This window comes from Dipteris shenzhenensis, chromosome 14 (assembly GCF_047967505.1).
Source record: "Dipteris shenzhenensis isolate YYH24624 ecotype China chromosome 14, Dip_SZ_1.0, whole genome shotgun sequence".
Taxonomy (NCBI): Eukaryota; Viridiplantae; Streptophyta; class Polypodiopsida; order Gleicheniales; family Dipteridaceae; genus Dipteris; species Dipteris shenzhenensis.
In genome coordinates, this window is record NC_141609.1 from 44,566,747 (window position 1) to 44,589,027 (window position 22,281).

At 42.3% G+C, this 22,281-nt stretch overlaps 1 protein-coding gene across 1 annotated transcript; it reads right to left on the reverse strand.

Annotated features, from left to right (window-relative positions):
* Nucleotides 1–12,374: 12,374 nt before the first annotated feature.
* On the reverse strand, nt 12,375–17,718 carry LOC147894689 (acylamino-acid-releasing enzyme 1-like). Its single transcript, XM_087385358.1, has 6 exons — nt 17,630–17,718; nt 13,554–13,571; nt 13,307–13,389; nt 13,028–13,158; nt 12,852–12,930; nt 12,375–12,598 (listed from the first exon to the last, which is right to left on the reverse strand). The coding sequence occupies exons 1-6, from the start codon at nt 17,716–17,718 to the stop codon at nt 12,375–12,377; spliced, it is 624 nt and encodes a 207-aa protein (XP_087241484.1).
* Nucleotides 17,719–22,281: the final 4,563 nt, after the last annotated feature.

Here is a 22,281-nt window from a genome sequence, read left to right on the forward strand (position 1 = left end):
GAGGGCTGAAAATTGGTCGAAGGTCTTTCACCCTCTGTTGGCTTTGCAAGAACCCATACATTCCTACTTTGTTAGTTTTAAAGGGATCCGCTCTGTGGCTGATGTGATTCATGATGATGGTACCATGATATATTTTCCTTTGGCTGCTAGACGATATGGTTTAGGCATGCATTATTGTCGTCTGTGGCAAAAGATTGCTCAAATGCTTCAGCCTTTTTTGCCGGTACCCCCACTTGAGCATTCCCCATGTTCATCAGGCATCCTTTGAGGCTATCTCACATTATCTTCCCTGTATAAAGTTTTGCTGCCTCCACCTTGCACTTCAGATAAGGAAAATCAACTCTGGCACATGAATCGCCCAGCAAAGTGGTGAAGGAAGAGATTGCAGTAGCTTTGGACTTCTAAAGTTCCTCTTTGACAGAAGGTCTTTTGTGGCAGGTGAAGCTGGGGGTTCGTGTATTTGCATTTTGTGGGATACGGATCATCCCACTCCAGCTTCATATTCGGTTACTGTGAATAATGTTTCCATGGGGAGTGCCCTTTACAAGCTCAAGTGGGGGCTGTTTGCAGGTGCTTGCTTTGAATGCAAGCAATTTGGGCACATGGCTTCACAATGCCCTTCCTGAGCTCCACAGATGCCAATGCAAGCTGAAATGGTTCAGCCTTTGAATAAGAATGCAAATGCCTCTTCTCTGGTCAAAAACAAAGGGGTCAAACAGTTTTTCTTTGTTCAAGACAAAGGCAAAGCCCCGACTGTCTCAAATGGTAATGCTTCTTTTCCTGGGCCTTTGTCCTCTCCACCTCAGGGGAAGGGGGAAAAAATTTTGACTGATGGATGGCAAACTCCTCACAAAGTGATCTCCCCCAGGCGACCTTTGCCTTCTCGGACTTGGAGTGGTGCATCCTCTCATGGGAAAACACCTACTGAAAACTCTAGTGTTGGCTTGACTTGGACTGTTGTGACTGCAAATCAAACCTTGTTTCCTGAAGAAGAAGTTGCTCCACTTTTGTCCTCTACTCAAACTGATGCTTCATCCCAGAGCAGAGGCCCGGACATTGAGGTGGAAATGCAGACGTAGACAGCCCGTTAGTTGTTATACATACCTATCCCATAACTGTAAATATGCTTGATCATATGAAGTGTGTTACTCTCAATGTACAGGGAATGTGTGATGGTCGCAAATGGAAGCTGGTCTGGATGTATATCAGCCAATTGCAGCCTGATATAGTTGCTTTGCAAGAGCATAATCAGCATATGTATGCTGGTCAAATAGGCCATTTTGATGGTTATGATATCTTCTGTGCTGGAGAGCAGTTCTTTTCTGGTGTGGCTTTTTTGGTAAAGCACGACCTTCAACCTGTTGTGGCTCTCAATGATCGCCATGGTAGATGGATGATTGTTCAATGCCTTGTTCAAGGGAAAATTTTTGAATTTGCATCGGTTTATCCCCCCAGTCTTCTCGTGATAGAGCTTTGATCTGGGCTGCCATGCATACTTATCCATGGTAACAACATGCCTTCATTTGTGGTGACTTTAATAATGACCCTCAATCGGGTGACAACACCTCAGGCCACACTCATATGTTGGCTTGCCTAATGCTCAATCTTCTTATCAGGCATGCTTGGACAGATGGTATTAGATTGATCCACAGCATTGTGATGCCTTTACTTGTCAAATTTGGGTTGATCATGCTTTCACACATTCAAATCATGCTCCTCTTTGGTTGAGGCTTTCCTTACATGAATTTCCCACTGACAGATTGCCTTGCTGAAGGCTTTTGCTGATTAATAATAGTTATCTGGAGCATGCTGACTTTAAAGCCTTGGTCTCTGATGCTATTCAGTCTCTCTCTCGTCAGATATGCATTGGTTTGGATTATGCCTGGCACGCTTTTGTTGCTCGGATGCAAGCAGTTATTCAAGATTATGGCAAATGCTATATCCAAGCCACAAGGGAGACTGTAGCACATGCCAAATTTACTTGTCAGAGTTTGACTAAGCTTGCTCATCTTCGCTCTTTGTCTTCAGAGGAAAGCATGCTCTTATGTCAGGCTCAATTCTCTCTTGCTAAGTGGGAAACTTGATCCAGACAACGGGCATTTTTGAATAAAGGCTGCTCTTCCAAGCAATTTTTTAAGAGTTTACACTACAAAAGATAGGTTGACAATATCTGTTAGATCCGGATGCCTGATGGTTCTTGGTCAACATCTCGTTCAGAGCTTGCTGATTTATGTGTGCAGCACTTCTCCACTCATCTTGGGCATCTGGATACTCTTTCTCCTCGGGTCGTGCCTACACGTCAGCTTCTTTTGCAGCATATTCATCAAATTCTGTCTGATGCTCAAGCTTTGGAACTTGAACATCCCTTCATTGAAAGGGAATTGTCTGATGCACTGAGATCGTGTGGCAGATGGAAATCTCCAAGATGGGATGGTCTCACTGTTGAATTTTTTCTTACATTCTGGGATCTTCTTAAATTCACCTTGCTGCAAATGGTAAATACAGCATGGCAAAATCAACAGATGCTTGTGTCATGGAAAAAGGGTCTTCTCAAGCTGATTCCAAGAAAGCAGCTACGTAATTCACTTGGTGATTGGAGGCCAATCACGCTCATGCCAATCATTTACAAGATCATTGCCAAAATGGTGGTTGATCGGATTAAAGATTATTTGCATGATGGGTTGCATCCCTTCCAATATGGCTTTGTTCCACGTCGCCATATCACAGATAACATTGCCAATGCTTATATTGGGATTGAATATGCCAAATACACGCAGCAGGATGTTCTACTCTTGCAGGCAGATATTGCAAAAGCCTTTGACATAGCTCAGTGGAATTTCATGTCGAAAACTATGCGAGCTTTGGGGTTTGGACAAAAAATGCAGCAGGTTATTTACTAGCTTTACAGAGATAGTAACAATGCGGCTTGCATTCTTTCTGGGGATATCTCTAATGAGTGGACTCTTCGTTGTTCGGTCTGCCAGGGATGCCCTCTCAGTGCTTTACTGTATGCCATTGCTACTCATCCTATGCTGCAATATATTGATCATCTTGTGGCTACAGGATCACTTTATGGCTTGGAATTGGATGCTAATCGCAACATGGTTGCTCAAGCTTATGCTGATGATTCTTTCTTTACCCGGAAGAATATGCCCCATGATCCTGGTGCCTTGATGCAGGCCCTCTCTGTTTATGGTTTGGCAGCTGGTCTTCATGTTAATTTTCAGAAGTCTAAGCTGCTCCCTTTGCATTCCAAAGACTGGCATAGTCTATTATGGCCCGGGGATATCATTCCACCCACTCAGTTTGTTCGTCATCTTGGTTACCCTTTGGGGCGGGAACTCACTCGCTGACAACAAATTGATTGGGTTTTGGCTAAGCTTCGGAAAAAGCTTGAGTATTGGAAACTAGTAACCTGGCCTTTGCACGTTCATCTTCGAATAGTGCAGTCCATTCTTGTGGCATATATTCAATTTTACTTGCCATTGATCATGGTCACTAAGGCAGATCTTACATTTTTCATGTCTGTCTTTATGGAAATCTTCTAGCAATCCAAACATGGCAGAAAAAGTTTCAGGCTGCTTTTGATGCATCACATTTGTTCTCCCAAGATGCATGGTGGATTGAACATCACGGACATTCATGTGCATATTCTTGCCCACAAGGGAAAAATGTTGCTGCAATTTCTGCAAGGTGATCAGCCTTGGGCTCTTATGATTAGGACTCTGGTCACTCATATCAATATTTCTACGTTTGGTCATTGGCAACTCGATCACTAGAATTTCTTTATTGGCTGCACGGATGGCACTTTGCCTCGATGCCCTTTTGTCTCCCACTTGCTTCTTGACTCGCTTGCTTCTTGATTGGAAGCATGTTCATTCTCATCTAGAATGGAATGGAAGGCAATCTTTGCTTGGGAGTTCTTTGAGAGCTAAAAGCATTCACTGGTCGAAAGTCTTTCAGCCTCCCTTGGCTTTACAAAAACCTCGACGTTCCTACTTTGTCTTGTTTAAAGGCATCACCTCGGTTGCTGATGTTATAGATGATGCTAGTATTGTGCTTCCCTTTTCTCTAGCAGCCACTACATATGGATTGGGCTCTCATTATCGTCCTTTGTGGTGACAGATTACTTCTATGCTTTCACCTTTTGTTCCGATTCCTCCTTTGGAACTCCAGGACCGGCTGGAAGATTGGACTTTGACTTCTCTAGGATCCTCTTCTCGTCCTTGGAGGCTATCTCAGATTACTGTACCTGCATTGTACAAAATCCTTTTGCCTCAACCTTGGGTTTCAGAGAGAGGTGATTCTATTTGGCGAATGCATCGCCTAGCCAAGTAGTGGAGGAAAAGATTACAGCAACTTTGGGCCTATAAAGTACCACTTCAGCAACAGGTTTTCTTTTGGCGAGTTCTTTTGGAAGTGTTTCCATTTGGACAACTATTAGCTCATCGACACATTGCTCCTGTACTTTGCCACAGATGTTCTCCTTCTTCGGAGACTATGCCTCACTTGTTTTGGCATTGTCCGTGCTCTCATGAGTTTTTTTATCTGCTTCGACAGCACCTGCGATCGAGATTCCCATCTGTTCCGTTTGGGCAGTTCTTCTGGCTATTTGGGTTTCATCCATCCAGACCGGAGTTTCATCTTTTCTTCGTTTGGGTTCCTTACTGGGCACTATGGAGTTTATGGACATATAGGAATTGTAAAGTCTTTGGTGATCCTACTTTCTCTCTGTTTGGCTTTTTTAGGCGTTCTCTGCAACAATCTTTCTTTGATTGCTTGCAGACCCGCTGCATAGATCATGAGGTCTTTTTGGCATATACTGAAATTTTCAGTTGATGTAATTGTAGCACCTTATTTTGAGGTTGCTAATATAATCAATCAAAGATTTCACCCAAAAAAAAAAGGGTGTGTTATGTCCTCTCTTTTTCCCAAGCATCCTTGAAGCAACCCTTTTGTGACTAGCTGAATGCGGGCCAACTGGATTACTCTTAGTACTTGGCATATATGTAAGTTTTCCAAAGATGTAATTGCTCTCCTTCTTGGAGGCAACTTCTGTTAATATAATTATCTGGATTTCACCAAGAGAACAAAAATGTGTGTGTTATGTCCACAACACAGCTAACCATAGTCTAACCTAGGGTTGGCATGGCTTAGGTTTGAGACTAGATGGATCCACAGTCAAATTGATCTAGGATTCAAGCATAGTCTAGACAATGGGTTAGCAATAACTTAGGGCTAGGGCTGTAGCTAGCATAGATGAGGTGTAGAAGCCAAGACAAGCTAATTTGGGAAAAGCAAGTGTCACTTTTAGTAATTAGGATTTGAATCTAATTATAGCCAAAGAAAGCTTTCAAAAATAAGCTAGGGGGCTCATTGCGCATGCATTTTGAAGGCCTGGGATTTGAAAATATCACCCTTCAAGATGAGGGCCTATGATATGGGACACAAGTTCTTTTACATATCTTGCAATCGGTATGACTTTTGTTCCTCTGCATAGCCAACAAAAATGCATTCAATAGACTTTGCATCCAATTCCCTTCTCTTCTACTCTCCCATGTACATATGCTATAGAGTCAATACTCTGAGGTGTTTTGCAGTTGCCTTGATGCCTATGAAACCTACCTTAGGTGTCATATCATTGACAGCCATGGTAGGTGCTCTATTTAGCAACTTCAGCCCAGACAAATAAATAGAAAACATACACATTCTTATCTCTCAACATAGCCCTGGCACACTTGGAATAGTTCTGCACTTTCCCTCAGCTACCCATTTTGCTGAGGGGTACATGCTGCTGTATACTGTCTCTTTATCTCATATTTCCTACAAAAATCAGTGAAGGCTTGAGATTTGTATTCTCTACTATTGTCTGACTTGATAACTGCATGTCCAATCCTCCACGATTGCCCTAAACATCTGAAAATAATAAAAGTATCTGACTTGTGTGCCATCATGTACACCCAAGTCTTCTGGGAGTAATCATCTATGAATTTCATGAAGTAGAAGCTCAGACCCAATCTCAACGGGTCCCAATTCCAAATATGATTTGTCCTTGTGTACTTGCCCTATTGGAAAAGGATATCTATGTTGCTTTCCATGTCGGACATGTGACGGCCCATATACCATCTGTTGCTTGTGCAACATTACCAAGCTAGTTCACACGGCCATACCTCCTTGCCTCCATAGAGTACTGGCATTTGTTGTTCGAACATCAATGCAAAGCCTAAGAGATTTCCTTGTCTAGTACCTTTGGCTATCACTTTTTGTCCTATATCTTGTGCTATATCAAGCATCAACTTTCTTCTCATTACGTATGTCTCGCCCTATATTGGGCATTACCTTCCCCTCATCCTCAATAAAACATGGCATTTTTTGTTCAAACGTCATGGTACAGCCTATACGGATTTCCTTGTCTAACACCTTTAGCTATCACTTTGTTGTTCTACCTCTTATCCTATATCAACCACTCCCTTTCATCTAGATATCACCTTCATTTGCTGAACTGAATCTTACTTATGCACGCACATATTGCATATACATATCGCTTTTCACCACCACACAAGCATATCAGAATGTATAATGTGATAGTTGGATGACTCCTCCAATGCATCACTGATCATTAATCACTTATGGAAGTCGTTTTGTGATCTTTTCTTTTTACAAACTGCAATAAAGAGAGCACAAGATCTGGAATTTTCTTCACATGCCACAAACAAGGTAATCTCTTGCTGAAATTAAGTGCAATTCACTACCTAGTTTTTCACTACAGAATCTCCACTTTCTGCGAACTTACCAAAACAATTCTGAAAGTTGTTACAGGCTGCAAAACACATCAAGACAATTCTCTTTTGACTGTTTACTATTTAATAGGTAACTTCAGGAAACCAAAATCTACTGTAAATGTATGATTTTTTCCCAATTTTTCGAACAATGCACAACAGGTAATATCTGTAGTTTCAGAACTGATTTAGCACAACAGGTTGAACCAGCCAACAAATTTTCATATATGCAGTTATTTTTCATTTTTTATACAATGTTTTGCAAAGTTTTACATTTCTCTGCAAAAAATCTGCTACCCATTGCTGCCAAAACTATTGTTGATGCAAAATTTGTTTAAGTTGTCAAATTCACACGCATAAGTTTTGCCTAATTAAGAAAGATCCTGTCTAGACTACATAAACCCACATGTTTAATCATGTTTTCTTGTTTTCTTGAAAATTTCTCAAAAATTTGTTGATTGCCCGTCTATTGCCTGTGGTTGATGCACAACAGCCTTCTATGGACTGCTCTTCTCAAATATAAAAAACGAGATGCAATGTTACAATTTACCCAGCCAGAGCTCCAAATCTTGCCAGAAGTGTTTTGATACCATATAGGGACAGCAAGGGAACATTTACAAGTATTATCACATGAATGAAGGATATTTCGTATACATCAAGTAAACTTTGTAATACCCATCCACTCGTAGATTTGGAGAAGCTTTTCTATTGGCCTACCATGAAGAAATATACCACCCAGTATATGGCAGCATGTTTACTTTGTTAGAAGGTGAAGTTTCAACATGGAAAGCCATGAGGTTTGCTTCATCCATTGCCTATTCCCAAGCGACCATGGGAACATATCACAATGGATAAGATCTCATGAACACCAAAGACAAGCAAGGAGCATGAAAGCAAGGCTTACGGTCAAATCAAGACAGTGTAAATCTACAACAAAGTTGGAACTCAAGTATCATGGTCCTTTCCAAATTACAGGTGTGATCAATGTTGGCATATCCACAATGTATTCCACATCAGTCTATTGAAGCCACACGTGAAAGAGGTTCCTAAGGAACCCATTCTTGATGATTATCCCAAGGTGGAATATGGTGTGATAATTCTCATTCATGGTCACATTGTCTATCATGATTTCAAGATTGGAAGAAAAGGAAAAGCACCTCAGAAATACCTATTGAAATTTAAATGATTTCCGACTATCGATTGACAGATGGATGAAACTGTCTTTCTTTGTAGACAATTATTTACCTATTCATGAGGCATATGAGGATGCTTTACAATTGAAGTTGATTGTTTATGCGATGGAGAGAATGTTATACCATGAGAACGGAATCTGTATCCTTTCTGAATTTGTCTATATGTTATTTCATTTGACTTGTGTGATTGACTTTATTTCTTATTTGTATGTTTGCATCTGATTACAATAATAACATGGAAATATTCTCCTTGCGAATTTAGATATTAAAAGATTTCTAGCAGTGAGGTCCACCTAATATTTGTATGTTTGCATCTGATTACAATAATAACATGGAAATATTCTCCTTGCGAATTTAGATATTAAAAGATTTCTAGCAGTGAGGTCCACCTAATAGTACCTTTGGAAGAATATGACAAAACCTTTTGAGGTAGTATGAAAGTAGCCTTTCAGAGGGGAAGTACGATAATACCCTTTGAGAAGGAAAGTTATGATTAGATATTACCCTGCACGTAAGTTAACAACGCCCACCAAGTTCCTGGACCAACTATGCACACTACACTGCAGACTGGCTGTACAATCTATGGCATGACACTAAATGGGTATACGGGCTAGGAGCAAAGGATTAGAGAACATAGAAAGATAAGTCAGCAACCTTAAACAAACCCATAGGATCGGATGGGAGGGTCTTACAAAACAAGGTCCATTAGAAATCCTTCCATCAACTTGTAGATCTTGACAAGATGATCACGTTGGACCAATTGTCTTGCAAAGGAAAGTAGATAGTTAGATAACTAAGATATCAATTTTTAGAGTTGAGTTCAGGTTAGGTGCTTAATAAAGACATCCTAAGCTAATTTGGGGAAGAAAACACAAACCAAGTACAAAAATTCAATTTTCAAGATGGCAAAACATTTTCAGGATGCCCCTAGTGTTGGCTTGCTTTGTTCCTCCTATCGCTAGTGTTTTCTTGTGCCCATGACCCTTTCAATAATTGCCGTTCCCTTTCTAGGCTTTTTCTCTACTTACCAGGGTATGCCATCTATTTGAAAGTGTTCTCTTTGCAGCTATTTACCCTTATGCTGATTTGCGATTCACTTTTAAGTTGTTCTCTTGAGTTTGCAGCATGACCAAAGCTTGCCAAGAGCTTAAAGACTGGTCACATATCCTTTTGTGCCAACGCCTTACTTGCCCTTTGCCAGATCGACATGTTTCAATAATGGACAGCTACTAGACAGCCCCATAACCCTGTTGCAATTATTTTGGATCTGTTTTGAAATCTTTTTCTGGACGACTCTCCTACTCTACACCTGGATTGCTTGTAGTTTGTTCTCAATTCGAGGCTGTGTCTTGTATTTAACAAGGATGAGGAAGAACATTTTGAGCAATTAGAAGCAATCTTCAAACTTCCGGAGGGAAATGCTCTTCTCACAATGGAAAAAGAGCAAGTTGTTCCTTAAAGAAACTCACTACCTTGGGCGCATCATCTCAAAGGATGGAGTTTGAATGGACAACACAAAGGTCCCAGCAATACGGATCCTATTGACGAGCATGAGATTTGATCTTCCGCCAATTTATGTTCTTACTATCAGAGATTTTGTTGGATGTATAGGTTAAATGCCCCACCTGGGCTGAGGCTGCCATGTGGGTAGCAAGATGGCCGCCACAGGGAAAGCAGACAAAGATCCTGCTTAGGCTTAATTTGGGGCAGCTGAAAGGGCCACCGATGTCTCACTTTAAGGGCTGGCTGTGGAGTTGGAACGAGCCTGTCCATGAGCCCATGTGGAGGGCACAAAGCTGCTGCAGTGTGCAACAAGGAAAGGACCAGCGGGAGGGTTGCGACAGAAAGAGAGCATCTGGTCAGCAGCAGCAGAATGTACTAGTATAGCAGCAAGGCACAGATCTGCAGCAGTACAGTAGGGAATGGTACAAAGGCTGCCAGGTAGGCAGCAGGGTCAGAAACTGTAGCAGCAGCAAAGGCTGCAAAAGGGCAGGCCTTGTAGTTGTGGAAAAGAGCAATAGACTGATCAGCAAAGACCAGTCAATGGTTGGCTGGAGGTGGGGTTGAGGTAGGTGGCAGCTTGGTCGGCCAGTCTGTCCTATCAGTCGGCTGATTCCAGGGGAAATTCAGCCCTCTATAAAAGGATCCCCTTGTGGGTGTTCCATCCATCTTTTGGGTCCTCAGCGTGCAGCCATTCTGAAGCAGCGAAGGCAGTGGGACCCCCTAGAGATCATCATTTTACAAAGAGTACTTTGCAAAAGCCTAAGCCCCTGACACTTGCGACAGCCCTAGGTGCAAACTTATATCATTAGGAGATCACAAGGATTGCATGAAGGGGAACTTTGTCTGTAGTACACATCAGACCGTTACTTTTGCAGGACTGCTTAGCCTTGACCAGCCACTGGAGCCTACACAGAGGCACGTGGCAAAACAGGGAGAGTTTACCTCAGAGGGTGCAGCAAACAGAGCCACATTTGGTTCCCTTAACTCGACAACTGTTTGCTGAAGGTGTTGGTAAAGTTTGTTGGCAGTTTTTGCACGTGATATCTACCGTGATATATATTATGTTTTGGCTGTACATCTACTTCTGAGTTGTCCTCTATTCCTGTAGTGTACAGCACATAGAGTTGAGTTTTGTCAGTAGAGAAGTGATTTTGCAGAATACTCATATCAGTCCATGACTGCAGCTGCATATAGGTTCTCAAGATGTGTTTAAAAGGTTGCTTCCACTGGCAATTGAAGGCATTTTAGAGCATGCAATAAGAAAGCTATCGGAACAAAGTGGGTGTACAAGATTAAGAGAGAATCTGATGGTACCGTTTACAGGTACAAGGCAAGGTTGCCAGGGGCTATTCTCAACAAAAGGGAATAGATTATTATGAAACCTTTGCCCCCACTTCCAAGATGACCAGCATCAGTCAGCGCGTTCGTTTTCAGATGCTTAGTCAGGAAGACAAAGTATGCATGCTGCATAAGGCACTTTACGGGCCAAAACAAGCCACGGGGTTGGTATGAGAAGATTCATACATATAACTGAGAGTACCCTTTATGTCAAGAAGGACAAGAAGGATTTCTTCATTGTCATCCTGTATATGGATGATGTGCTGCTCAAAGGCACGAGTGAAGAGAAAATTGAAGATTTATCTTGAAGCTTCATTTGAAATGTCTGATCTAGGGCTGCACAATCAAATGAAGGCATCGTGCTTAAACAGCCAAAATATATTCAGAGACTGTTATCGAGGTTCAAACTTCAATTTTCAGGACTGCAAGCCTATTTCAACTCCCATCAAGCCAGGGTTGAGGCTGTCCATGCATGATGCAGGTGTACCTTTTGATGCTATTATTTGCACTCATGTCGTTGTATGCAATTTGACATGTCAATTGTAAGATGGATCATTTTAGGAGGACATATGATCAACATATATGGCTCAAGTTGATAGAACCTTCACACCAACCACTGATTCTTATGGCTAACCCTTGCACCATGCTTTTACATGATTACCTAGGCACAAACTTCAATTGTGAATGACTTGGTCTCTAGAGTCTTGGCTTGCCTAAGAATGAAGGCATTCCTTTACATTGGCCACATAAAGGAAGGCATACAAATTCTCCAAGAAGAATACCTTTTTCACAACATTCACCAGACTCCATTAGTTCCCAACAGCATGTTTAGACTGTTTTATAAACATACACTGTCGCATATGCACATACATTTGTAGATTCAGAAGCATAAGATTACATTTAAACAAAGGCTCGTTCTTAAACTCCGGCTTAAGGTCAAACAGCAAGCATTAATCCTTAGTCAAAAGATGTCCTTTGCTATGTCCTTTGCAAAAGCAAAGGGTTGACAGATTTTGCTGATCAACAAATATAGAACTTATTATGCACAATAGGAGATAATTACTAAATTGACAAAAAATCAGAGTCATGTGAACTCATTTGATCTGCACAGGGGCTACAATAAGTATGGAAGATATGAGACGTTCCATTGTTCCAGGCATTGGAAAGAACAAAAACAGTTAGAGCATGTAAGACTTGCTTGCCCAATTAAATGTGTTGAAAGAAAGCCACCATGAGATCCACCAAGAACTGCAACCTTGTGAGGATCAGCCAGACCTCTGGCAATAACATGATCTAGAGCTCTCAGTACATCAGCCACATCCTGCATCCGTCATCTGGAATCAATCAGATGCTTTCAAAGCATTTACAGGTAGCTGGAAAATCTGTTATGAACCAAGGCATGATGCCTGTCACAGGGCTTCCATTTAGAACTCAATTGAAAATTCACCTGCTGGCCAAATTTGCCAGGGAGGGATTGCAACATTTCCTCCCCAAAGCCTGTGGAGCCTCTGCACACATCATCCATGGGGCAATGATACGGAGTTTTCCAACAAGATAAACATTAGTATTGGGAGCCTTTTGAGTGAAAACGATACCTATAGTTCACCAGCAGCAAATTTAGACCCAACGAAACAAGGAAAGCATGTGCTCTGGAAAAGCTTGTCGTAAACACAGAGTGTGGCCCTCCATGTATTACCACCACTAAAGGACGTTTTGCATGGGTTTCACCAATTATTTCAGATGACTTTGATGACACAAAGATTGCTTCAAAGCAAGGTTTTGCACCTACAGATAAAATAGTACAGAATGATATGTTTACAGGATGGAAGATATACTTTAATTTATTTACATACAATGACTGAAGTCAAACCACTTTTGAATTCCTCCAACAATAAGAATTTGTTGAGAGAAACACAGCTCTAACAAAAGTGTATGGTACACTGAAACATCAAATACCACCAGTGTCTAGCTACCTATCTGTTTTACGATTTTGTAATGATAAAGAAAAGGAGGATCTGGATTGATTCAGCTTTGATACCATTTCTTGACTGTTCCTCCTGATCAGGGATAGGGACATCCATGATGTCATACGTGATAGAAGACAACAGTTTGTGTACCTGAACAAATCAATCATGCTGGTTGGCAAGATCTCTCCTAGCAGTTTACTTGCAATTACTGAAAAAGAAACTCGGCAAAATGGCTGCAGAAGAAGACCTTGTCTGGGAACTGCAAGAAGGGATTGCAAATATCTAGCCAATTCCAAGATTTGGTCGATCCAGTTTCTCCAGTGGATGAATTGCAAACTCCCAACCACAGGCTCTGAGGTTTGCCAAAGCTGCTGCTAGCTATACATTAAAATAATAGCAGTGAAGCTGCTGAAAAACATGTAAGCTGTACAAATCTCAAGAGATTTAAAAAAAGCAAACGATATTATGTTTCTATACTTTCCTAAAACCAAAGCCATCAATTAAAAATCCAGAGAACACACGATACCTGCCAAGATGTAATCATCATGAATAGAGAGAAGATCCCAAGAAGAGCTATCATCTGGAGGACTGACCCTCGACACCTTGCCACTGCCATTGGGAAGTTAAAATAAATTAGTTAGTAGAATTCCTTCCAACTTAATTAGTTAGTAGGATTCCTTCCAACTTAAAATTCAACTAAATTAAATAACCACTTAAATCATCATCTCATGTGGTAGCTGGGTGACTTTCGTGTGGAGAGAACGACACAGTACCTAGCCAAAGTCCCCCAGCTACGACACAATTGCCTCCCTTTAAGTGCATGGGAAGTGAGAATTTGCCCCCATAAGACACATTAGAGCGAGTTCCTCCAATCCAGCTGGATGATGGAAACGAAGAGATGCTTCCAATGCTGAGGGGCCGAAATCCTTGTGATAGACACACCAACAGATGCGCAGGTCACCGAGGCTTTTCTCCCAAGGCATCTCCTTTGCACATGGGAGTAGGTACAGAGCTGCACTTCTCCACTACTCTCTTCAGCTCTGCCCGCACGTCCAGGGTACCTTCATGGCAGCTAGGGTAATCGCACACAGCCCTGGCTCCAGCCCTGGCTCATGGGACCAGACCTAAATCAGGATTCCTTAAATTACGCAATGAGATAGGGCATTGGCAGACCGCAAGACACACTCCTTCAGGCCATGGCCGCACCTGCACATGATGTGACTTCGGGTCAATTGAGGACGAGCACCATGCGTTACTCACCTACACCACTTTTCTGGTTTGTTTCTTGCATAGGGGGGTGGTCCTCGAATCTAAATTCCTCATAAGGTTATCGAGATCTAATTCAAAGAAATGCAAAAGTGGGGGCTAAACTGAACACGGCCATGGTGGACAAACATTGATACCGAAGAGTATTGATGTGAATATAATGTGAAGTGGACTTGTTTGACACATATATACAGGTATCGGAGTTGCTTGAGAATAATTTCATTTCTCATAGCAATTCTCCCTTTGCCTCCCTAGTGCTCCTTGCATTAAAAAAAGATGGGTCATACCTATGTGCATTGATTACAGGGATCTCAACCATGCTACCATAAAACACAAATTTCCAATTCCTTGAGCCCATGGAGAGGATGAAAGATGTGGTGTGCATTATTGTTATGATCCTCCGGAAGTTGGCACAGTGGTAAAGCCTAAGAGGGAGCCCCACGATGTATGAGGTTGCAATGGCATAAAACCTGATTTAGAGCGTTGGCGACTGTTGATATGTGTGGTCAATCGTGGTCTCCTAGCTGTGGAGTACATCAAATAAGTGGCACTATTACCTGCGTTGGTCATGCCTCCAATCTCGTGAGCATGGAGGGAAGGTCCCCATGCCTAATTTGTGCCTTCGCCCTCCGGCAAGTCTGGAGTGTCTCTAACTCTGGTCCTTGGATCCGTCACCTCCCATCTGAGCTCATGGTTTCTCTTTGTGGCAACAAGCCCCATGTTCTAGAAGGTCTTGGCTGTGTGCGCTCCCTTGTCCACAAGCATATGAAAAGGATATGGAATAAACTACTCGCTGAGCATCCCAATATTGCTCGTCCTCATCCACAGGGGCATTCCCATTAGCATCTTCCGTGCTTGGAATGGTACAACAGCACGATGCTCCACTCTAGGCATACGGAATGGAATACCCTTGCGGGGCTGAACCTTGTGTGTGTCATGGATCAAAGGGAAACTCAAAACCATGTGCTCAGTCTACCTCGGCCTCCTGCGGCACAGTCACCTCTTGATGCTTCCTGATCAATCTCAATACTGTCTCTCTATGGAGAGAGAGAGAGAGAGAGAGAGAGAGAGAGAGAGAGAGAGAGAGAGTGCAAGCACGGAGGAGGGAGGAGGGAGGGTACATCAAAAGTAGTACAGGAGTGGAGGGCTTAGAATAATATAGTCCCCTCCATTATCCCCTCTAAGCCTCACTAAAGCATCCCTAAATTAACCCCTTTTCCCCTTCATTACAAGGCATACGCCTTGTGGATGATGTGTTAGATGTTGATTGCATGGTGTTATCCTTCCCTGCTGTAGTAAAGAAGTTTGGGTTGGTACAGCATAAGAGAACTCTCTGGTACATATTGTCACAAATGCTTCATAATTTTCAGCAAGTACCACGTCTTCAGATTATAGACCGCCTCAAAGACTCGGTCCTTCAATCAGATGATCCTGTTTGTCGTTCGTTGTTGTCAACAGATGTCATAGTTGCAACCTTGTACAAGGTTTTGCTGCCTCTGCCTTGGGTTTCTACTCATGCAAATCGCACTTGGTCTATGACTCATACTTCTCGGTGGTGGAGAAAAAGGTTGTGACAAATTTGCAATTGCAAACTTCCTCTTTGTCAACAACTTTTCTTCAGGCGAGTTCTGTTTGGGATTCTATATTTCCGACAAACTTTGGAACGCAGCCATATTGCTCCAAGTATTTGTCACCGATGTCTGTCTTTGCGGGAGTCAATGCCTCATCTTTTTTGGGATTGCCCTAAGACTCATGACTTCTTGGTTTTTTGCAACAATGACTCCAGGCACGCTTCTCTAGTGCTTGCTTTGGCAAGCTTTCCTACTTATTTGGGATCCACCCTATCCGCTAGGGGTATGATCTTTTCTTCACATGGGTACGTTATTGGCCACTATGGAGTCTATGAAGGATCGAACCTATAGGGCCTTTGGTGATCCATCCTTTGCCAAGTATCTTTCGGCAGCAATCATTATTCGATTTTTGCATGCTCACGATCTATACTATCCTGCTTGCTTGTCGCACAATGACATTTTCTAATGTTGTAGCAGCACATCCCATCCTTGGGGAATGCTTCTTGTAATAATAGCATATGGATTTCACCCCCCCCCACCCAAAAGATATGTGTGTATGTACATATGTATGTATGTATGCATGTATGTATGTGTGTGAGCATGCATGTGTGTGTGTTTCTTTGCAGCAAACGCTCTTCGATTGTCTGCAAACTCACTGCATAGATCATGATGTACATTTGTCCTACACGGAGATTTTCTCTAAATTTAATCTCTCAGCTTACCACTTTTTTGGGATAGCCACCTTGTAATATAAAGCATTCAAAGTTTTCACCCAAAAAAAAAAAAAAAAAAAAAGTGTGTCTAGACACTACCATGAATCGTCGTGCCAATTGTGGTGTAAAAGATTGCGACAGATATTTTCCTCTGGGGTTTGTGACACACGTCTGCTAGTTCCTAGGGAATCATTGATTCATCTCTTCTGGCACTGCCCTGTCACTCATGACTTTTTGCTTCTTCCACAACAGTGTCTCCAAGTTAGATTCCCTACTACTTCTTTTAGCAAGCTCTTCTGGATATTTGGCATTTATCCACTGAGGCCGGACTTTCATCTTTCCTTCACATGGGTTCGATATTGGGACCTCTGGACTCTATGGAAGGATAGGAATAATAGTGTCTTTGGAGATTCCACTTTCTCCAAGTTTTCCTATTTCTGGAGTAATCTTTTTATGATTACCTCAGTACTTGTTAGATAGACTCCTCTTTGGGAACTGCTTCTTGTAATATAAACAAATATGGTCACCCCCCCAAAAAAAAGTGTGTGTGGGCATATGGCTTCAGCTATTGGCTCTTAGGACCACAATCATAGGGCCCTTGGTGACCTTCCTTTTCTTAACTTCTCTTTCTTCAGAGCATCATTACGGCAATCCTTTTTTGAATGCCTACGAGCACACCATATTGACAACACTACATATTTGTTGTACAATGACCTTTTTTGATTTTGTAATAGCATTCCCTCTCTCATGGGGCTACACAATGTAAGATAAATACAACTGGTTTTCACCCAAAAAAGAAAAAGAAAAACTATACGCACTATTCCTTCTATGTTTATCACAGATGTCTAGCTTCAAGGGAATCCTTGCTTCATCTCTTCTGGCATTGCCCTATGACTCGTGAGTTTCTATCTCTTCTACCACAATGTCTTAGAGCCAGATTTCATATTGCTTGCTTTGGCAAGCTCTTTTGGCTATTTTGGATTTATCCACACAGACATGACTTTGGTCTTTTCTTCACTTGGGTTCAATATCGAGGACTCTAGACTCTGTGGAAAGACAAAAATCATTGAGTCATTTCTTTCGAGATTCCACTTTTTCCAAGTTTCACTATTGTCAAATGTCACTCAGACAATCTTTTTCTAATTGTTTGTGTGATTCCTCTGTCTACTTGTTATATTGACATCTTTTGATGTAGTAATTGCATGTTCCATTCTTTGGGGACTCCTTGTAATATAAACATACATGAATTTCACCCAAAAAAGTGTGTGGTCATTATGAAGGAACTCTCTTGCTAAATACCAGTTCTTTCGGGAGTCTCTACGGCAATCATTTTTCTCCCTTCGCAAATCTTTTGCAGTTTCTTTTTCATCCGTGCCTGTATGGAACATGCCCGTACAGTTCCGTACATGCTGTATGGCCTGTACAGCAACTGCTGGTGCAGGAATTGCTGCTGTCGTTTCTTTTTCACTCTCTCTCCTGAGCTTTCTTGCTAGTCACTTTTCTTTCTTTCTTCTGCCGTTGGTCGTACATATCAGCCCTTTGTTAACACCTTCTCCTGTTTTCTGCTCGTATATATCAGCCCCCCTTTTTTATTTTCTTTTCACATCATCCCCCCTTTTTTCTTTTCTTTTCACTCCTATTCTATACCCACTTTCAGCCTGCCTTCGCTTTCTTCCTATTCAAGCTCTGTTTCTTTCTTCTATCTTCAAATACATTTTTCAAGTACTCGATGACTACTACAAAGACATACATGAATAAAAGACACAAGCAGGATTTGGGTCAAGATGACCTTGGCCGTGTTTCTTTGGAGGCTCAGTTAGTTTATGATGTGAAGCATGAGGGCTTTGATGATACACGCAAGGATTGGAAAGATCTTGCTCCCATTGTAGGAATAATGGTGGAAGTAGAGGACATTGTGGACCCAATGCGTGAATATGCCAAACATGCAGTTATTATCTTCTTTCCAGGAAGGATGCCAGTTGCAGCACATGTTGGAAATTGGCTGACACGCACTTTGGGAGCTGTTTTGTTCGCAAAGTGCATTATGCTACCAGGGGCTTCTTTGAGGTGATTATGGCGGATGAACAGCACAGATGAGATGATTCTTGAGCACTCCTCTCTCTTTTATGGACAGCAGATGGTACATGTTCTCCATTGGTCACCTACCAGGAATTATCAGGTTTTGATTAGGCATCATTGTCTTGTATGGGTGGAAGTTGTGGACTTCCCTCAATGTCTTGCCTCCTTGTTGCCAAAAATGCAGCTTCTTTTGGGAAGGTGGTGTGTCCACCACGGCCAAATGGCAACTCAAATAGATTTTGCATCTGTGAGATACAGATAATCCCACTCCATATATATATTCTATTACAGTTAATAATGTTGCAATGGGCAGTGCATTTTACAAGTTGAAATGGGGATCATTTACAGGAGCCTGCTTTGAGTGCAAGAAGTTTGGGCACATGGCTTCACCGTGCCCTCTGGTCTTGCACAAAATGCCTCCACATGCTATGCCTGCTGATATGCATCCCAAGGATACCCCTGCCTCCTCTCAAGCTAAGAATAAATCTAATAAACCAACAAATGCAACTTAGGATAAGCAACTCAGGACAAGGGGAAAGCTCCTGCTGCGTCAAATGTTAATGTTTCTACTTCAATGTCTTCAACTTCTCAATTGAAAGCAAAGGAAAAAACTTTGCATGAAGTTTGGCAGAGTCCAAGAAAAATTATGACAGCAAGGAGACCTCCTTCACGTACTTGGAATGGCTCGTCTTCGAGTGGGAACACTCCACAAGACAATTCAGGGATTGGAATTACTTGGGCTATAGTGACAGCAAGCCATACTCTCTTTCCTGAAGAGGAAGTGGCTGCTCTTTTATCTTCTCCACAGACATTAGTTTCATCTCAGGGTCGGGGGCCAGATCTTGAGATTGACTGATATAGTTGCATTGCAAGAGCATAATCAACATATGTATGCTGGTCATCATGGGCATTTTTCTGGTCATGATATTTTCTATGCAAGAGAACATTCTTTTACAAGTGTGGTTTTCCGGGTGAAACATGAGTTACAGCCAGTGCTTGCTCTAAATGATAGTCAAGGAAGATGGTTGATCATCCAATGTCTTATACAAGGGGAAGTCTTTGAATTTGCATCGGTCTATGCACCAGCAGAGGTTTAATTTGGGCTGATATGCAAAATTATCCCTGGAAGCAACATGCCTTCATTTGTGGAGATTTTAATAATGCTCCTCAACCAGGTGACAATACTTTAGGCCACACTTAGATGAGAACGACTGGATCGATGGTATAGGGTTGATCCTCAGCACTACATGAGATACCTTGATGGGAGTTTTCCCATCTAGGCAGCTTATGGCACGTAGACATATTGCTCCTGTTGTATGTTAGTGATGTCATGCTCCGCGGGAATCTGTGCTTCATCTCTTCCGACTTTGTCCGCATACTCGCAATTCGTTGGGTATCATTGGACAGTATCTGAGAGCTCATTTTCCAAATGTTGCTTTTGGAAAATTCTTTTGGCTCTTCGGAATTCATCCACGGCGACCAGAGTTTGATTTGTTTTCTACTTGGGTTAGATACTAGGGGCTATGGACTCTATGGATAGATCGCAATCATACGGTCTTTGGTGATCCTCAGTTATCCATTTTCTTTTTTTTCCGCAGATCTTTGTAGCAATCTCTCTTTAATTATCTGCAAACTCACCACATAGATTCGGATGTATATCTTTCTTAAACTGAGATATTCTGTTGATGTATTGTCCAGCTTTCCCTTTTTGGGAAGCTCTGCTATAACATAAAGCAACGAAATTTTCACTTTTTATATTAAAAAAAGTGTGTGTGTGTGTGTGTGTTTGTGTAAGTTGCAATTACTCCATTACATCACTTTTTACAAAGCAACAATCTGAAACTAGAGGATGTTTTGTTTGATTCTCCTCCAGTGGATATGTAACTTTTTACTGGGCTGCCTCATCAGTTTTTCTCTGAGACTTTACTTGTAAATTTTTTCTTTGTACCTATTGGTGGGTTTTTACCTCTTTTTGGGTTTTCCCACACAGAAATAAAAGATTTCACTAAAAAAAAAAAGTGTGTCTGAGTGGCGGGGTGTGTGTGTGTGTGTGTGTAAGTCTTCAAGTCCAGGATTATCCTCTTAGCCTTTGCATCTATTGACTTCCATACAAGCTTATCGATTGATATTGCCTCCTCCATGGATTGCTCATCATGCAAATTCTCTTTGGCATCTGAATAAGTCTTTAACTTGGTGGAAAGGAAAATTGAAACTAATATGGAAGTTGAAAATGCCATTGAAGCAGCGACTCTTTCACTGGAAATGTATTGTTGGTATTTTTCCAGTGGGAGTGAAATTGGCTCAAAGAAGGATTGCCTCTCCTCTTTGTCCAAGATGTCATCATACTCCTGAGAGTATTTAGCACTTATTGTGGTTCTGTTCATATTCCAAAGACCTTCAAGACAAGATCTCCTATTTTTTCTCTCTCAGATTTCCTACACACAGGTTCTCGAGGTTTTTCTGGATGTTTGGCAGATTATCAGTTTCTTTGTCACAGTAGTCTCTTTTCTTCCATTGGACCAGATACTGGGCCTTATGGACCCTTTGGCTACAGCGAGAAGGGTTTGAAGACACCCGCAAGGGTTGGAAAGATCCACTTCCCACCACTGGCCTTATGGTGGAAGTGGATGATATCTTTCATCCAGTTAAGGAGTATGCAAAGCATGCCATTATAATTTTCTTCCCAGGCCGGATGCCTGCTGCAGCAGATGTTGGGAATTGGTTGACTCGATCCCTCAGTGGTTCTTATGTCAAAAAAGCTCATTATGCAACGAAGGGTTTTTTTGAGTTCACCCCTTCAGCACCCTTGTGAGTTTTGCCTTTTGGAAGGAGCTCTGGGGTCACTTTTACTTGCACTGGATAGTCGTTTCAGTCAGAGTTTCTGTGCAGAGACTCTGGAACAGATGGCCGTGGCTTGACTGGGGGGATCTAGGTTTTGGGCGGTGCGGAAGGAGAGGGTCTAGAGGATGAAGTAGGAGGTCTCACGTAACTATGAGGGGGGGATCTCTGGGAGAGCTTGGTGGGAGAGGCACCTGCTCTGGTGGAAGGGTCTCTTTTATGCAGTTTTAGAGGACCATGGACGAGGCAGAGGTTGTGTGTGAGTAGACGAGAGAGCCATAGGAAGTTAGTCGATGAGGAGTCCAAGCAACACGCAGATGGAAGCTATGGAAGTACGCGAGCTTGTTGATGACGGGCAGTACCGGGTCCTGTTGGAAGAAGTCAACTGTTTCTTTGCTGGGAGCTTCTTGGTTGGTCAGGGCATAGCTAATATGCAGGCCTGGAAGAGCTATGTGTGTTGTCTGCGCAGAAGAGCAGCTGCAACAACTCATGGATTCTGCTAGAAGAGTTGTAGATAGCTCTTGCTAGGAGATGTGAGTCCATGAGATAGGCGACGCGAATCCAGGAGTTCCATGAGATCTGTGAGCAACAGAGAGGCCGTGGGAGCACCTTGCTAGCATCTGGCTGCAAGAGTTCTGTGTTGCTAGCATCCGGCTGAAGGAGTCTGGAAGAGTCGACTATGCATTCATTGGAGCTTGGGATCTGAGTGGTTGGAGTCTGATCGGGGGTCTCTACTATGGAAGCTGCCAAGGACGACTTTTCTCGACGGGGGATTGTGACTGCATGGAGGGGGGGCATTTTGACTATGGAAGCTGTGGGATCTCTACAGGAGGACTTGGCTGTGAAGACGATACTGTGTGGGCTGGGAGGATCACAGATGACAGGAGTTTGGTCATGCTTATGCTGTGAATAGGAGGCTAACATACTGTGAAAGCCATAGTCAGACGATGGGAGCTCAGTGTGATCTGTGAGTAAGAAATAAACAGTGCGAGCTTGAGCCATGAAGGCGACGGGGTCATTTCATGATATGGGTG

Bases quoted from the DNA above. Each gene is read 5' to 3' on its own strand.
- LOC147894689 (XM_087385358.1), bottom strand. From the start codon at position 17,718: ATGTTCCATACAGGCACGGATGAAAAAGAAACTGCAAAAGATTTGCGA. The intron at 13,159-13,306 runs GTATCGTGTGTT...TTTAATGTATAG, and splicing joins TGATGATTACATCTTGGCAG to CTAGCAGCAGCTTTGGCAAA. The intron at 12,931-13,027 runs GTCTTCTTCTGC...TGATTTGTTCAG, and splicing joins TCTTGCAGTTCCCAGACAAG to GTACACAAACTGTTGTCTTC.